Here is a 17,464-nt window from a genome sequence, read left to right on the forward strand (position 1 = left end):
GACCTCCAAGGGCCAATAAGATGATACTGTCCATTTTTGATATCTTTCACAATGATTACACACATTTAGATGTTTTTTGCTTCATGATAAAATGTGGGGCCATCTGTTTAAATTTTCTGAATTGTCCTTGTGTGGCATATGAAGGTATTAGGGAAAGGAAGGAAATTTCAGTCACTAGGGGGAAATAAAGATTGCTGCAGAAGTTGTTACTGCATCTTAGAGCCTTCCACAATGTTCTTATGGTTTTGTCCTGAGTTGAAAACCTGTGCTGAGCAGTAAGGCACACCAAGGAGAATAAGGTACAAAAACAGCTGGGTGATGAAGTTACGGTTTTTAACAATGGTTTTCATTGCAGCCATTAAGGGAGCACAGTGGCCTTTTCAGCTATGGTAATTGTCTGTTTCTGTTGAGACTTTTCTTGAAATAATAGTAGAAGGTTATTTTTTAAATCAAAAGAGGTTAATATGGTGGTTTATTCTCACCATTTATTTGTTTCACTTTGGCTCTGTACAGATGCACAAAGCTCTGAGTTGTTTCCAACAATGAAATGTCTCTTTAATATACATAGTGCTTCTATCCGAAATTTTGTACAACTGTTGAAGCGTGTCATTTTGGAGGAATGCTTCAGACCTTGGATCAGGCTGTTGTGGCATCTTCTCTGAAGCTGTGTATATATGGACAAGGGGAAGAGGTTAACTGCTTTTCCTGAAAAGACTTCTTTATTTGAAAACTCTGAACAAAAAATTTCAGGGGAATTTCTGTAATTATGGAAAAATATGATCAGTTCTTATTTCCATTAGAAAAGTTGGTATCTTGCTGTATGGAAAGGGGTAAAAAGAGAAGCAACTCATCTACTTCTAAGGCATCTCCTTCCTGTCTTGGAAGGTAGGAAGGGATAGAAAAGGGGAATTTGGAGACTGCTTGGAAACTCCTCCGTGGAGGCATGAGCACTCACATTTTTCACTTCATTTTCCTTCCCTGGAAACTGATGAGACCTGACCTTGGATCCAGTTCTCCATAATACGAAGTTGTAGTTGGGTGAATACATGAATTTCCAAGGGAATGATACCTAACAAATCTGCCCTGTGGACAAAAATAAATTATTTTATATATTTACCTTATGACTTATTTATGAAGTCAAGAATTTATTGCCGGTGTGGCTGAAAAAGTTTATTTACATCATCTGAGCCTCAAAAATAATAATAACGTAGTTTGAATTTTTATACACGTATTCTCTATATGTATAAGTAGAGTCTTTCTTTGCTGTTACACTCATCCTTCTCTTGCCCTTCTGGTTCCTAAGGTCGATGGTACCCATATTCCTGAAGAAGCAGCTGGGGGTTGTGGCAAGTTATTAGCATCCTGCAGTTTTTCAGGCCACTTGAGGCTGGTTTTGTGTTTTCTGGTATGCTTTTTCTCCTCATTGTTTCTTAACTGGTGTGCAACTGCATGGTATGATTGCATTCACTATATGTGGTGTATTTTACATATATTAGCTGCATATGGTGAGTATGTTTTTTGATCTCTTTATTACTCCTAAAACTGCTTTTCCCACTCCCAGGTCTGCATTTCTTTGAAATCCTGTTGATGAATTGTTTATGGCTCTGGGTCTCCAGTGTCAGCCTGTGGCCTTTTTCCTCCCATGCTTGTTGACCTCCACACAATGCCCCATGTCCCAGCTTTCAAAGGCCTCTGCGGTGATACCAGGATTGTATTCTTCCATGCTGTATCATTATCATAAAAACTACTACATAAATACTTACCTTCATAAATACTTAATCGTACCCCAAATAATTACTTGTTAGTGCTATTATGTGAAATGTATGGTTATAAAATACAAAGATAAATAAAACAAATTAGGCCTGGCCACCTGCTCATGAGGAAATTTGCTGATTAACTAAAGAAGCTAAACCAAATCTTTGTGGAGCCCAAGACAAGTTGAGATTGACTTTCCAGAGCTGCAGCGCTGTGATGGGCAATGATCTTGGTAGAGCCTGAGGAGATAGAAGTTTCCGTTGGATATGGAAATTTGGATGGTCTCTAGAAAAAAGTTTTCCCAGGCTATTTTGGCTGGGAATTGACATTGGTGATTTTGGATATCATAAATGGCAGCATCAGTTCTTACCTTTTTTCATTGTGCAGACCACGTTGAGACATATTGCTGTGGATGTTTGTACTCATTGCTTCCAAATCCTGTTGCTGTAATAAAGAACATGTGGAAAAGTGAAGCTAGAAAAGACTAATGCCATTTCACCCCTGAATGGCACTGTGTGATTGACTTGGCAGTAAAATCAGTTGTTTAGGGGAGTGAAGCCAAGGGCACCAAAAACCCAACCATGAGTTTGTTGCTCCATCCTTTGCCAGGCCAGCTGAGGGAGAGCTTAGGGAGAGCCCAGGAATATGGAGCAGCAGCCATACTGTGAACAGGGAGACCTGAGGGCTTTCCAAAGACACCAGTTTTTCTCACAGTCCTTCATCTGTCTTTCCTGTCCTGGAAGCAGATAAACCTTCTCCTGTCATCCTTAGAGCAGCCATGCTCTGAGGCATACACTGCTGGCAAGCCTGGAACTCGTGCTGCCGGGAGCTGTTCACAGCTTGAATCTGTTTCAACTACTGAGGTTGACTTTTGTTTTGTTGGTTTTGGTTTTTTTTTTCCTTTTTTCTTTGAAGCACATAAAGTTTTCCTGCATTTCTATACATAGACACATTCTCAGATCCCCAGGCTGCCTTTTGGATTTGAAAATGAAGCAAGCTTTTGTGCTTCCCTCCTCTAGGATAGCCAGTGGCACCAATAACATTAAACATGGGCGAATCCCAGCTGATTTATAACTGCACCTACTGCATCCAATCTTTACCACCTTGTCTTTTAAAATTTGCATTACTTTATACCAAAAAAATAGTCTGGTTTGGGTTTTTTGCGTGTGGTGTTTTTTGTTGTGGTGTGGTTTTTGGTTTGGGGGGGGGGGGGGGTTGGTTGTTGTTTTTTTTTTCCCCATAGGTTAGCATTACTTGATGTGTTAAAAAATAATCTCAATCATCTGAGTAATAAGACAGGCATTTCAAATCAAATATTTCTTACGGATGGACATTATACTGTATCTTATTGATCGCCAATACTGTCTGCAGTTACCACAGAGGCACTGCTTGGGCAGGTTTGTAGCATCACATCAGTGTAACTTACCTTCTAGTTACAGTGATGCCATAATGTACATCTCTATCCCTTTAACTAATGTAAGTGGGGCCGTTTTCTCAGATCCATTATGCAGCTCATTTACAATTTTAATGAAGGCATGTTGGGGGAGTTAAACTTTGGAGATAATGTTCATGCAGAGTATTATTTTTGTCTAATGCTACAATTGTATGCATGGCAATTTACAGATGAATATAAAACGTGAATCCTAATTCATTTGTAATCTAAACTGAATACCAGGCAGGGCACAGCACTGGGGCAGTAAGCAGAGGTGGATGGCAAAGCGGATGGCAAGTTTGTGTTACTAAAATATTGTGGCAAAGGCATATTTTTGCTGTCCGTTTCAGTTCCGCTGACCTGTGTTTCTAAACCAAACCTGCCCCTTGGAATTGTCAATAACTCCCAATGTCTGGATGAGTCTTTATTTTAGAATTTATTTGATAACCTAATTGTCCTCACTCAATTGATTTCTGACCTGACTTTCATTCTTGATTCAAATGGTTTTCTTAATAGCTTAGCTAACTGTAGTTGTTAGTAATTGATCCTTATTAAACTTTTTTTTTTAACATATCTCAGCATTTTTGCCACCCATCTGCTTTTAAACTGTCCATTTATATGGATTCTTTGCATAAATATTTTGTGGCTCATTTGATTCTCTGCATAATTAATTAATTGCTTCTCACTTAGTTTTCTGCATAACTAATCTACTGCCACATAATTAACAAACTCTTTAATTCCTTATTAATTATTTACTGTTCTTTTGAATATATGAATTAATTGACTGTTTAAATTCGCTGCTGTGGTGATTTGACATCTAGTTAATTGTTTTGATTAATCAATTAACGAGCTGCTTAATCTCTGCTTAAAAGTATAACCCCGACTGCCTTGCAAGTGTTCTAGCACCCTTCCGCGTTCTCTTCTCATGCAGTGCTAGCATCTCATCTGCATCCGGATGCTCAGCTTACTGCCCAGGCACACATGGACCTTTTGGGCTTGCATGTACCCCTCCAGTCAATCCATCTCTGTAACCCCAGTGATGCTCCTTACAGCTCTTTCTCCAAAGATTTTTTTTTCCATGTGACAGACCGCTCATACGCTTGAACCCAGGAGAGATTGAACTCGGCTTAGTTATGCCAGGATGAAAAGGGGAGAATCAGGAAGAGGCATTAAAATATTGCGGAATGAAAATCCATGAGATAAATACGATACAAGAACAGACTTTGAGAATTATGCATTGTTATGGCACACAGGGTGAGGATGTTTCAGATGCAATACTGAAGGCATTTGTGGTGAGTTGATGTAGCTGATAAAGTTCCTGAGACTTTATATTTAATGTATGGTTCTTCCACTAGACTTACTTGTTGATGCTGTTTTTCTCTGGTTCTTCACTAAAGTAGAATTTTAGTAGAAAAGAACCTTCTTCTTCACACTTTGCTTTATTTATGTGCTACTCCTGGACTTAAGATTTCACAACTGGTTGCTGTAGAAACCGCTGTTCTCCTTGGGAAAAGGCCTTTGAAAGAGGTGTTGCCTTGAAAAGTAGTTTGGTATTATATACCACAAATAAGCCAACAACATATTATGAAAACTCCTTCAAAATGGACTTTTTGGTGTTGGGTTGTTGTTTTTTTTTTTTTTTATTTTCCACAAGGTGTCAGCTATTCTTCAGAGGTATTAAATTGTGGCTTCTTATACAAGTGGAAGTGTGAGAAGTGACATGGCTTTACCAAGCATGAAACACAAGGGGTACATTTGTGTCTTTAAAAGAAGGTGCTGAGTATTACAGTTAATAGCAAGAGACTAACGAGGCCAAAATCCAAATAGGTTGGATTGCTTGCTTGTTTGCTTGTTTGATGCATGCTGTCCTAATTGATTGACTGATGTTGATTAATCTACAGTCTTAATAATGAGAGTGGTTGCTAGATATATACGACTTCTGGAGCATGTGAAAATGTATAAAAACTGTGTTATCAATGGCAATTTTTGAATATGTGGTAAGATAGGTTATAGTGTTGTAATATGTATTTAAAAAGTTACATCATGCATGATATAGATGTTATAATATATCTTAAAAGGGCTGTTTAGCATGATCATGTGTCTGCTGAACCATGTTCGATAGTACGTATTGCTGGTAGAGCAATCCCCTGGATCCGAGAGGCCATACTGCACTGGCTGCCCAGCTCCTGCATCGGCTGCGGCAGCTCTGTCTCCGTTCACTAGCATGGGATGGTAAACACCAACTGCACAGGACATACCTCCATGCAGATGACTAAATTTGGATGTCTTAATCTTGAGCCGAATCCTATTCCCATTTTTTTTTTTTTTTTTGATTGAGCATGTTGGTCGGAAGGTACCAGCTGGTCCGTGAAATGTCACCTTTAGCAGTGATCTCCATGCCCAAATGTATGGGACTTGCTCCTCTGACAGAAAACCTTGGAGAACATGCAGAAGTTGTCAGGATTTCAAGGGAGTGAATGCAAGAGTCTGCTGATCTTTTTAATCTACAATTTCTGTGAAACTGATTATCATGAAAACTTCCCATGAAAAGATGCTAGGCAATATGCACAGCCTACCAGCTTGCCTTTTTGCTCTAAGTGTAGAGGTGTAGAATTTAAAGTAGTTTGCTTTCGTTTATTTACCTTAGGCAAATTAACTAGAGGCTTTTTCAGGGCTGTTTTACAATATGTTGCGTATAATTTGTAAATAATCGTAAACAACTGGGTTCCCTGAACATGTAGCAAATAATAATGAAAAACAAAATACGAGGTGGTTGTTATTCCTCTGATACTACTTTAATTTGTGATGCAGTGAGTCTGCTGCGAAGTATGGATCATCTTAGTCCTATATGTATCTCTGAAGAATGAAGCTTTACTCTCAATGTTTCCAGGCAGTGCTTGATACAAAAGCTATTTAGTAATAACTATGATAAGCATTAAGTGTATATGAGTATTACATTTCAGGGAGACTATTCATATGATTAAAATTAAGCACTGAAGTTAGATAACTCAGTGGACCAAAGCCCTGACAATTGTCACATTGGAGATTTGCCACTGCAAAAAAACTATTTATAAAGAGGTACAATCTGCATGACAAAAGAGCTTTAAGAAAAATCTAAAAATCGCAGGAGATGTGTCATAACATGATGTAGGAGAAAAAGCGATATATGTGAGAGAAATTAAAATTTTGTCATCAAGAAATATATTTATATGCTTATTGTCAGTATTTCTTAATAGTGAGAAAAAATATGTCGACAACTCAGTGGTCTATAGAAATTATTAGAGAAGGTGAAATAGCTGAGCTTGCAGGAATATAGTTCCCATTCAGCTCTCATTGCATTTTTATGTCAGTATAAATCCACTGATTCAGTGAAATTCAGCCCACACCTTGATTTCTATGTTTAACTGAAGCTGTGCAAGCAGAAGCCTGTGCATTTCAAAGTTCCTGTTTTATTTACTACTGATAGGGCATCATTCCAATGCGGTACAGAGGATAACATGGTTATTCCTTATAATATTTTATTTCTTTTTAAAACTAAAAATTCTTCCCTGCCTTCTCGTATGTTTAGCAGCTCACTCTTGAATTTAAGGTAGCTTTTGTAATAATGTATTCAAATTGAATTTTAGTATTTCTTTCCTTTAATCTTCTTTTTTACATGTAGAAGAATCACATGCAAAACTGTGATTACCCACTTGTTTGAAAATCTGTCACAATCGCGACATGTTGCTATTGGTTTCATCAGCAGAGTTGGGAGACATTTCAAATAAAAAACATCTAAAACACTGGCTTCACATGTACACAAACATGTTGAATACTGAATGATCTCTTTTTTTTTTCAGGTGTTTAGCTTTCTGTCTTTTTACTAGAAGCAAAAAATGATGAAAATAAGTAAAATGGAAAAGATATTTCTGTCTTTTAGCAGGATTAGGCATATTACTTTGTGTGTGATTGAGTAGTTGAGATTGACAAAAAGGATGGGAGGGAGAATACCAGGAGCTGTTGGTCTGTCACGGGTTTGTGTGGTGCCTCAGCTTCAGTCGGCTGTCTTTTAATGTTTGGATGTACTCGTTAACATTTGAAAGCTGTAAGAGAGAACGCAGTGTTTATGCTGGAAGTATATCAGCCTAAAAATTAGGTTGGCATTGTTCTAGCAAAACTTTGGAAAAATAACTGTAAGTGCTGAATAGGGAAAATTGGCTTCCTTTGCTGCTTTCTCTTCCATTTAGAATTTATTTAGAATTTCAGTTTATTTGAAAATAAGATTTTGCGAGAAGCTTAGTGTTCAACAACCTAATACTTTAATTACCCGGTATTAAATTTTGCTTAATTATAAAACAACACGTAGAAGTTTTCGATATATGACCAAACATTGCTAGCAGCTTTCTTTTGAAATCTAAAAATCCACAGGAAAAGCAGGTGCTGAGATTATTTAATAATGCTCCCTTGATTAATAATTTCCCTTGATTAATAATTTCCCTTGCTTACAAAACTCCCTTGAAAGACAATGGGGTGTTTTAATGGAAAAAATGAGAAATAATTTAGCTGTTATTATTTAATCTATATAATAAGCTGAACAGAAAATAATTTTACATCTGTGTACGTGCCTTAATGCTTTCAGGAAATAAAACCAGAAGTCTGTCTTTGCATTTGACTTCAAGTAGCTGAGTGGTGTCTTAAAATTTTCCAGAAATTAGAGAGTTGTCTGTACAAGCAACCCGACAGCATCACCTTTGCTCTGCTGCACTTGAGCGTTGAAGTCAGGTAAAAGTAAAAAAAAAGATGGTCTATATTGAAACAATGAAGCTTGATCTTAGAGGGTTTCTTTTGGCCACTTGTGTAGAGCACTGATTACCAAAACAAACACTTGCTTTTTCATTGCGGTTACGCCTTGGCTACTCTTCATAATTCATTTGTATGGTAGAGGAGGTAGCTGGGTTTCAAACCCGTGGAAGAAAACAACAACACTGGAGCTACCTCTTAAATCATAATGTTTTGGTAGACGTGGTTTGCGACAGCCTAAAGGCCAGCATGCTCATCTATATAATAAGGGGAAGTCAGGGTCGGCTTCTTGCAGGACACTTCTATATGAGATGTAGTATTGTATTTAAATAAAAAGGTTCCAGAGTTACACTTGGTCCTGACACGAGCTTCAAGAAATGGAGCAATTCGTTTCCCTTTAATTCCTTTTTGCCCACTGTTGACTGGGAGCCACAGAAACCAGGATGAAATGGGTCCTTCAAGGCAGTGTCAACCCTAACTCCAGTCTCCCTGGTTTTCATAAGCTTGTTTATAACTGAGAGGCTCCAGAAGGACAGGCAGCAATGCTGGAGAACCATAGCTACCCATTAATGGTGTTTCTGAGAACTTTGCTCTGCGTTGCTTAAAACCGATTAAAGAAAGTACGTAGCAAAACTCAACCCCACAAGGAGCAGCAGTCGAGTTCTGCTCCTTCTGCTCTTTGGCAGTGACTGCCTCAGCTACAGAGCGTGCTGGCGGCACAGCGGGGTCTGGCTCTCCCTGCGTTACGTCTCATCAATGCATCCCTGGTTTGTGTCTTCATGGCTCTTTCCTATAAAATAACAGATTTTGCAAATAACATGCCCGTCAAGGAGTTAGGGAAAAAGGTGTGGAAGTAACGTGGGAACGGCCGAGCAAGGATGCTTTTAACAAGGGAAAGAAAATGATCATGTAGGGAAGAGGAAGAACAAGGGGATTTAAGTGTTTTTTTCACAACTTGACCGTGTGTTGTATATTACCTTCCAGAAATAGACTTGCTTCTTAAATGGTTCTGCTATTCAAAGCATGCTGCTGAAGTTTAAATTCTGCTTGATGGTAACATCTGGCACTCTGATTATTGTCCTGTTAACTGAAAAATTGGAATTTTTGCCCTGAGCACATGGATGCAATGAAGTTTTGGTAGCAGCAACTTTTCCCCCTGTCAGAGGCAGCCTTTTTGCTTCAGGAGAGACCTCGACTGCCAGATACTGACTTTGATCTGAGTCGTTGACTTAGTCCTTAACAAATCCTTGAGTGTGACACCATGTGCCAAAGTCAGTGAGAACCAACCCTTTTGTGAAGCACGTATTCAGTGGCTGAAATGAGTTTGGGAGGACCAAAAACATAATCCTGTCCTCCTCATGTATTAAAATAAAGTGGGACTAATTAACGCTGATCTTTTTAGATGGAAACATTCTGGGACCACCTTGCTTGAATTAATCCAAATGTGGACCTTTAATCTGGCTTCATTGTATGTGGCAAGCAGATTCCAAGATTATCTGTGTAAACACAGGGATAAAAGAGCATTTAGGCAGTTGGATCTTTGACAGAGACGTGTTCATTGCTAAATACAGAACTGCTGCTCCAGTGCAGTGATGGAAAATCCAGTTCTAGGTTCTATTCCTCACTCTCCAACTCAGTAACTTTTGGTCTGGTGCCTTGGGCAGACTCTTAATGTTGAACTTGGGGAAGTGTGGGGTTCCTGAAAGATACAGTTGAAATCCAGGAAAATATGTGGGAAGGGGGGATTGGGAGAGGTTGGAGGAGGCAAGTGGCAGATAGTTGAACCATTAAAGTATTTTTTTTCCTAATGTATATATTTCAAATGGCTTGAAAAGCACGTGTCCCTTTGTGACGTGTATGACTGTAAAAGGCTTGGGCATAATAAATAATGGAAAATTTAAGAAGTCATGACTGCCATATCTTGGGGTTTTTCCCCCACTTTTTCTTGCTTTTTATTCCTCTTCTGCATGTCTACAGTATCTAGATTCTGATAATATTGTAAAGTTTATAAATGAAAATGTAGGAAGTGATGGTTAGCATATGGGCAGTTCTGAACTGCAGCTTGTAAAATATTTGATATTATAAAGTTTGCCTCTAATAAAATAAGACCGTTCTACATCTTCTAAGAGCATTAAGTTCAAATCAGTGCACTGCTAAGAATCTGTAAAGAGTTTTTCCAGATAGTTCTTGTTTAGAGAAATGTTTCATGCCACAAATTTCTTCCGATAGAATAGCGTGATTGGGAGTGGAGGAGGCAAGCAGCTGGGGGTGAGCTGAACATCAGTGTGCTCGGTGCCGTGACTTGAAGGACAGCTTCTTCGTAGACAATAGTGAGAAAGTAGGGAATTATTTAAAAAAAAACTGGAGAGCAAAGATACAGAAAGGTCTAAAAGCAGATCATGAGGCAATGCTGTCTCTTACTATTATTGAAAGAAAATTAAAATTCAAACCACAAAAACAGAGGGAGGATGGAGAACATATTATTGGGGAAATTATCATGCAGTCAAAGCCAGCCAATGGTAGTACCACACACTGGATTTCCCTTGAATTCCTTCCTTGCATGAAACCATTATGGACAAGTAGTTTCCATTACTTTCAACCCAAATATCCTTTCCAAATGATACCTTATTTAGGATTTTCCTTACAGGGGCATTGTGCGTTATGGTGCCACCACATCATGCTGAGTTTTCATGTTTGCATCTTGGTGAGCTGCAGCTCAAGAAAACTCAACGGCTCTTTCGCTTTCACTTCCCCTCGTGATCTGAATGTCAGTTCTTGCTCTTTGGAGATTAGAAATAATCATTGCTAACTAGAGTCTGCAATGATGAATTTATTTAATGACTTTCTGGATGATGATGGAATCAAAATGGGATTTGTTTAGCGTCCCATACCTTTATTTATTCTTTATTCAAGGAAAATCAGGACATGTATTTGGCTGAATTACTGAAATATAAAGAAAAAAACCCCCAGTGTTCAAGGTACCTTTCTGTAGCATGAACAAGAAGTATTTTGATTTTTTTTCACATGATTAAGAAAATTCTTATTACAGTGCTCCTGAGAGAATACCGTCTTATTAGGAAATAGCTGTTTTTTCCAACTTCTTCAAAAAAATTGTAAAATATGCAGATGTTAACATGTCTGCTGCATACAGAAAGGAATATGGCTTTTACTTTTATGCAGATAAATAATATTTGGCAGAAGTATCAGCTGGAAAGTTGTGGGGTTTGAAATTGTCCTTTAGTATGCTCAAATTGATTATTTTTTTTTTATCTCCAAGTTTTTAGATTGTCTTGTAAGATTTCTGCCATCCTTGAGCCACTTCTTGAATCATGATGATTTTAAATGGAAGAGGCACAGCAAAGCTGCTGCTGTTCCAGTTCGCTAATAAATATTCAGTCTGCATTTTGTAGCTGCTATGTACGATAGGAATAAAATAAGTACAAGGGTTTAATGTTCAGAGATGTTCCTTTGCTTTGACTCATTTTACTAGCAATTTCCCATTACTTATTCCTCTCCTTCCAGTAGATGTTCTCACATTGGTCCCCAAAATACCTTCTAAGGTTCAGTTACCCAATAGGTATTTTCTTCATGGACAACTTGGCATCGGTATCAGAAACTACGTCTTGCTGTCCTGCTTATTTTGGTATTGCATTTTAGTAACACCCAGTCTGGCAGTGCATAATGGCAAGTAGCTCAGTACCTTTGGCTTTTCTGCAGCATCGTGTTTTATAATTGGGTTCCAGCAGCGTTTCAGAACATGGATGTCTTGATTTTGAGCCGTTAATTAACAGTGGAAGCGGGATGTGTAGTAAATTGTACAGATTTAAACGCAGTGAAGTTAGGTTTCACATTCTGCAGAGGATTGGAGAAGGAGCCGTAAAAGGTTTTTATTTTTACCCTTTCCTCAGAAGCCACGTGCTGAGGTTACACGGAAATATCTAAGGAATAATGAGAGATTAGGACAGCAAAGAGCTCCTAAGCCAGGTCATGTTGGAATTTAGAAACCTGAGAGATTTTCCAACAAAGTTCTTTCAAGTAATAGTTTAAGACTTGCTGAGAGCCAAACTGCGCATCTCTGGAAGCTTGCATTTGAGTAATACATGACAATACAGAAGGTCACTAAGCCTTTAATGGTCTTAGTTGTGTTTACATGTAACCACTTGTTTACATTTTTAGTTCAAGTAAGCTAACTACTGATATCTGAACCGTAAAACCAAGGTAAAACCATGAGAGGATTCCAGAGAGAATAGGGGGCTGAGAGGAGGCTGCTGGCACCAAAGTGTGCTGCCATGAGCGGGGTCTGCAGGTCCCTGTGGAGCCCAAGGTCTTGTCGATGGTGCCTGTACATGTGAGCCTTGCCAAGAGGAGCAGTGCTGTTGCCTATGGATCAGAAAAGCTGAGTGTTAGATTTTCAGAAAATGGCGATTATTCTTCTGTTCCTCTATTTCTTGCAAAGCTGCTAGACTTGACTTGGAGTTCTAGTTGGATTTGAGAATCTAGCAAAAGTAACATCAGTTTAATTCCTGGAGTGTATGCACTCAAAAAATGGCTTTTTGGATCAGTGAGTGGAGCTTACCAGCTACATGAATGTTAGGGATAGGTGCTTGAGTGTTTTTTAAATTTTTAAAATTTAAATTACTTCTGAGGTTAATTCTTCAGATGTTCCAAGAGTTTGTTCATTTCTTCTGAGCTAAAGAATAGCTAGTTAGTTGAAACTGAAATAAACCTATTTAAACTGTTATTCTCCGTGTGTATCTATGTGTATTTGTATAGCCAATAAAATGCACCTTCATTCAGTATTCTTTTCCTTTCTCGATTTGAAGTTTTACAGTCCTTCTTGTTATTGTTTCAAAAGCAGAGAGCAAATAAAATCTCAAATTTCTTAAAAAAAAAAACCCAAAAACGGAGAGAGGGGAGGTTGTAAGCTCTTCTGCTTGCAAGGAGCCCTGGCTATGTAGTTTGCATAAACCTCTTCCTTAGCTGAAAACTGGAATTCCCTATAAGTCAGAGAGTTGTTGTTATTTGCATTTCCCTTAGCACAACCAGGATCAGCTTTAAAGTGGCAAAAAGCTGTTGGGGTTGGTTTGTTTGGGTTTTTAGGGTTATTTTTTGTTGTTACCAGTGGGTTTTTTTGTTTGGTTGGTGTGGGTGTTTCTGTTGGTTTTGTTTTGTTTTAAATTGCAGGTGGTGGCTCTAGCTCACTTGGAGGTGCTGGAGCACCCAGCTCACCCAGAGAAGGTACAAGCTTTCTGGCAGGTGGTGGCTGGAGCCTGTTTAGAAGGATTGCTTCCAGCAGGGATTGCTTACCCTTCTGATTGTCCCTTAGTTGTCTTTGTCAAGCTCTGTAATATTTTAAGATGACTGTTCTAATTAAGGCTGCTATTACTATTATTTTTTTTTAGCCGATACTTTGCATTGGTAGGAACAACTTGACCTCAACCATCACACGTTCTTACATTCCTCATTTTTTATGTGTACTTTTTCATCACGTATACCAGAAATAATCTTTCTTACATCCACTTAGCATCACTAGGGGCAATAACACACAGCAAACCATAAGCAAAAGGAGAGTGATACAAATCCCTCTAGCACCACGTGTCACAGCACATTCACAAATTCCTGTTTTATTGTGCAGGCAAATGATGAGGAGATGCTATACACCAGCCTTTTCTGCAATAGCTTCTACTGTTGATTTCACACTTTATCAAATAACAGTGATGGGTTTTTTTAATCAGTTTCAAAACGATGGTTTGAAAAGAAAATGTAGGTTTCAGCATGTTCTTGTTTTTCCTTCTGCATTTTGCCTACTTGCAGTGTAGTAAATTGGAACCTGTGTTGGCATTAAAGATCTCTTGATTTTCCTGCCATTTCATTGAGCTAAAGAAAAGAAAACTTTTAATAAACTGAATACATGATTGTTACACCGTGAGTAGTACTTTACGCAGGTTTTTTCCAGATAGGTATGAAAAGAAGGTTCTGGGCCTAGAGCACTTGAGACAGGTTATGGTGAAAGAACCCATAAAGAACAGGCTTCAGAGCTGCTCTTTCATTAGGTGATGCAGTATTATTTTATATTTTTCTCTTGTTTTTTGCTGGTAGCAGTTTGCTGTTCTGAACAGTTTTCAGAGCTTCCTCATGTACAGTGTTAAAAAAAATACAGTTTTTGTTAGTCTTAGATTTTATATCTTGCATCCTTTGTAAATTCAAATGGTCTTGTTTGCACGAGGACATAGAGTTTGCACCATGTGTGGGTGTCAAGTATCTGTTGAGTGAGAAGCCAAAAGTCACTTTGCTTGCTTACCATGAAATGTTGCATTATCAAACTGTGTCTTCTCACCGCTGGGAAAAAAATACCGCTGGTGGGTCACTCAGAGCTCTCTTTAATGGTATGAAATGTCATACTCAGACAGAACTTCTGCTTTGGAGGTAGGAGTTCTGGTCTGTGTGCTCTTGATGCTATGCTATGATCCTGCTATGGAAAGTAGAGGTGAATCAGTCCACAGTGCAATGCCACTGGGGCCAGCCTGGGCAATGCTAACAGGATTATAGCTGGCTTTAGGCGGGGGGTGGTGTGTATATGTATGTATATCTATATATTGCACTCCTGTCACTTCTTGGATGTGATGTTGACCTTAAGCAGCCTGACGTTAACTGTGTGGTTTCACAAGAGCTCAAGTAAACGGCTTGTTCTGCTGGCTGGAGGAGCAGGTGTTTTTCCATGGGAATCGAGCTCCTCGCCTCTGCGGGACAACTCTTTGCTGGTACAACTCCTATAAATATAGGCTGAAGAGACAGTTTAATGACCTGAATGTGCATCTTGTATTCTACCTAGCAAAAATGAGATCTGAAGATTTAAAATCCTATGGGTTTGATATTTCACTCTTGAATAACATTTCTGTCTTCAGAATAGTCTTGAGACTTTGCATAGCTGATGCTCACAATATCTGGGATGCAGCTGCTCCTTAGAGTACTACTGGGAAAATACCAGCCCCAAACTGAAAAAAATATATAGACTTGGCACCAACTTTAGGACTCAAGAACTATCCTTTTATTCCTCTGTTCTCCACAAGGAAGAGAGGGGAAAAAACGTTTGCTTTCATGTGATATTTTTGGTACATATGAACTATGGTTCCTTCCAGAGCTGCGTGATTACCAGAACAGTAACAAAAGATGGAAGTGTTGTTTAACTCCCAGCGGGTGGATGTCCAGTGCCCCCCCAAATAAATCACCTTGAAATCACAGCGTTAGGCAAGTACAGTCAGCATACTGCTGTCACGGGCTGTACTCTCAGAAATGGGAAACAAGATGATAGCTTTCCTTGGTTCAAAGCTGAGGCTCAAACTCCAAATGTTTCAAGGACTTTGTATGAATTTGTGAATCTTTTATGTGCAAGGAAAGTAAGGATGCTTGACACTTCAAAAAGGCACACTGCTATGCCTTCAACATTCAGCCACTAAGATAGAAAGAAGTTATTGTAGAAATGCCACAAAACTTAGGTTCTTGTCCAAAAATGAAAGTGGACAACATGAAGAAAAAGGGTGGAACAGGCTGACTTTATCATGTGGATGGCTCATGTTTGCTTGATCCTAATGCAGACTGCCAGTTTGAATTTGGAAGACTTACTACCACAATTTGGATACTTGTTTCATCCAGTCTGGGGAGACAGGAACACCTGATGCTGTTGTTGAGGCTGATCTGAACATGATTTTAGTGAAAAGGATTCTCCCCAAAATTTTGCAATCACACAGGAATTCCTGATAAGTCACTCTCTAAAGTTGCAGAGAAATAAAAGTCCAAATAAGACTGTTGAAGAGGTGAGCGGTTTTTTTCTTCTTCTACTCATCTGAAAACAGTGAACATTTTTCATGCTAATATCTTTCAGAACCTGAAGCGATTGTTTTTGTTCTTTTTGTGTGCATAAGATGTGAATCAAGGGTTCTTCTTGTAGTTGTTGTATGGTGCATCTACCTCAGCTATCAGTGGCGATCTGGAGTCAAGGAAAGAGTGGTGTTTGTACTGTGCTCGCTGCTAATGATAAAAAAATAATCAAAGAAGGATCAAATAATCCAATAAGAAAAATGATATGATTAAATTCTGTGTCTCATTCCATAAAGACTATTCTAAGCTTTTATGGAAGCTCTGGCACAATAAGCTTTGATATCTTTGCTATGTATTAAATATTGAATATATATATTAGAACTGAGGGCATTAAATTTCATTATAAACTCTTGTTTCTAATCTGTTGTATCCCTTCATACCAAACCATGTTTTGTGGATCACAGTGAGATGAAGTAGCTGCTATCATTGCTTTTTTGCTTTGGACAGCAGGAGTACCTTTATGGGCTCACAGCTCACTACCATTTATGTATCTCAAATTTTCTGGCTAATTTTGATCTTTGTAATAGCAGGGAAATAGTTCTACATCTTACCTAAAACCAATAATAAAAGTCACTATTTCTTGTTTTCTTGATTTAACTTTCTAAACTGTATCTCTTTGCTATTCAGAGCTTTATCCATTTCAGGAAAAGATGTTGGTCCTCCCAGGGAAAGCAATGAAGAAAAAATCCTCCCATTGAAGGTGCAGGGTGGTTTCTGCGAATGGTGCTGCGGGGAGCCTGTTCCCTTCCCCTGACATACCGGGAGACCCAGCTCCTAGTGTGGATCCTCAGATACATAATCCTTCACATGGGATTTTGGTTGCGGATGAGGTGTATCTAATGAACTTACACTGAAATGGATTTTATTCAGTCATTAAAACTTAAAAGAGCAAAAAGTCTCAAAGCCAAACAACCAGCCTTCTGAGTTAAGTTAACTGCTTGTTTTACAGCAAGGAGCAAGTTGCTGAGTGTTGAAATTTGCTCGCCTAAGGTCAAAGTGAATTGACAACAGATCCCAAACCAGGACCTAGAAACACCATTTCAGGGCTCTAATTACAAACTGGAAAGGCAGTAGTTGTCTTAACCTATTTTATTGCATTGCATCTTTGGCCTGAACATAGTCAAGAAAAATCAATATTTTCCATAGACATCTGGAGTTTGTGGGTGGATGAGGATAGTCTGATTTACTTAATGAAGCTGGTGGCCTGAAGTAAATGCTATCACAGAGTTTGTCACCACGTATTGGAGGGAAAGCAATGATTTCTAAAGAGGCTGCTATTTGCACATTTATTGATTCTTCTGGTGGAGCCGTAGCTGCTGGTCCTTTTGTGATGCCAGATTATTTTATCAGTGACGCATCGTGTATTTCCTCCTCAATCCATTTATATTCCCTTTCGGCACTGGCAGAGCGTAGCAAAGCAGTCTCGGTTTTCTGGCAGAAGGTGGCATTTTCTTTCGGAGTTGAAGCATTCACTGTCTTATCGTTGCTATGATAGAAATGTCTAATAATTAAGAACTGATGTAAGTTGGTTTATAAAGAGCCAGTGGGTTCTGACTGCAGGCTTTAAGGCTGTTACTTTATGTGCTGTGTCTTTCTAACAGAAAAATGGGAGACTCTCAA

At 38.7% G+C, this 17,464-nt stretch overlaps 1 protein-coding gene across 4 annotated transcripts in view; it reads left to right on the top strand.

Annotated features, from left to right (window-relative positions):
• TRAPPC9 (trafficking protein particle complex subunit 9) overlaps window positions 1-17,464 on the top strand; it is a 508,912-nt gene that overhangs the window by 316,637 nt on the left and 174,811 nt on the right. Inside the window, exon 22 of one of the 4 annotated variants that reach the window (XM_040585706.1) lies at window positions 1,562-2,851. The exons of the other annotated variants lie outside the window; for them this stretch is intronic. Within the exon in view, the coding sequence (XP_040441640.1) occupies window positions 1,562-1,653 (92 nt within the window). The 3' untranslated portion in view covers window positions 1,654-2,851. Of the gene's footprint in view, window positions 1-1,561; window positions 2,852-17,464 lie in introns of those variants that run through there. 4 annotated transcript variants of the gene reach the window in all.

The sequence above is a fragment of the Falco naumanni genome, chromosome 3 (assembly GCF_017639655.2).
Source record: "Falco naumanni isolate bFalNau1 chromosome 3, bFalNau1.pat, whole genome shotgun sequence".
In the NCBI taxonomy this organism is placed as follows: Eukaryota; Metazoa; Chordata; class Aves; order Falconiformes; family Falconidae; genus Falco; species Falco naumanni.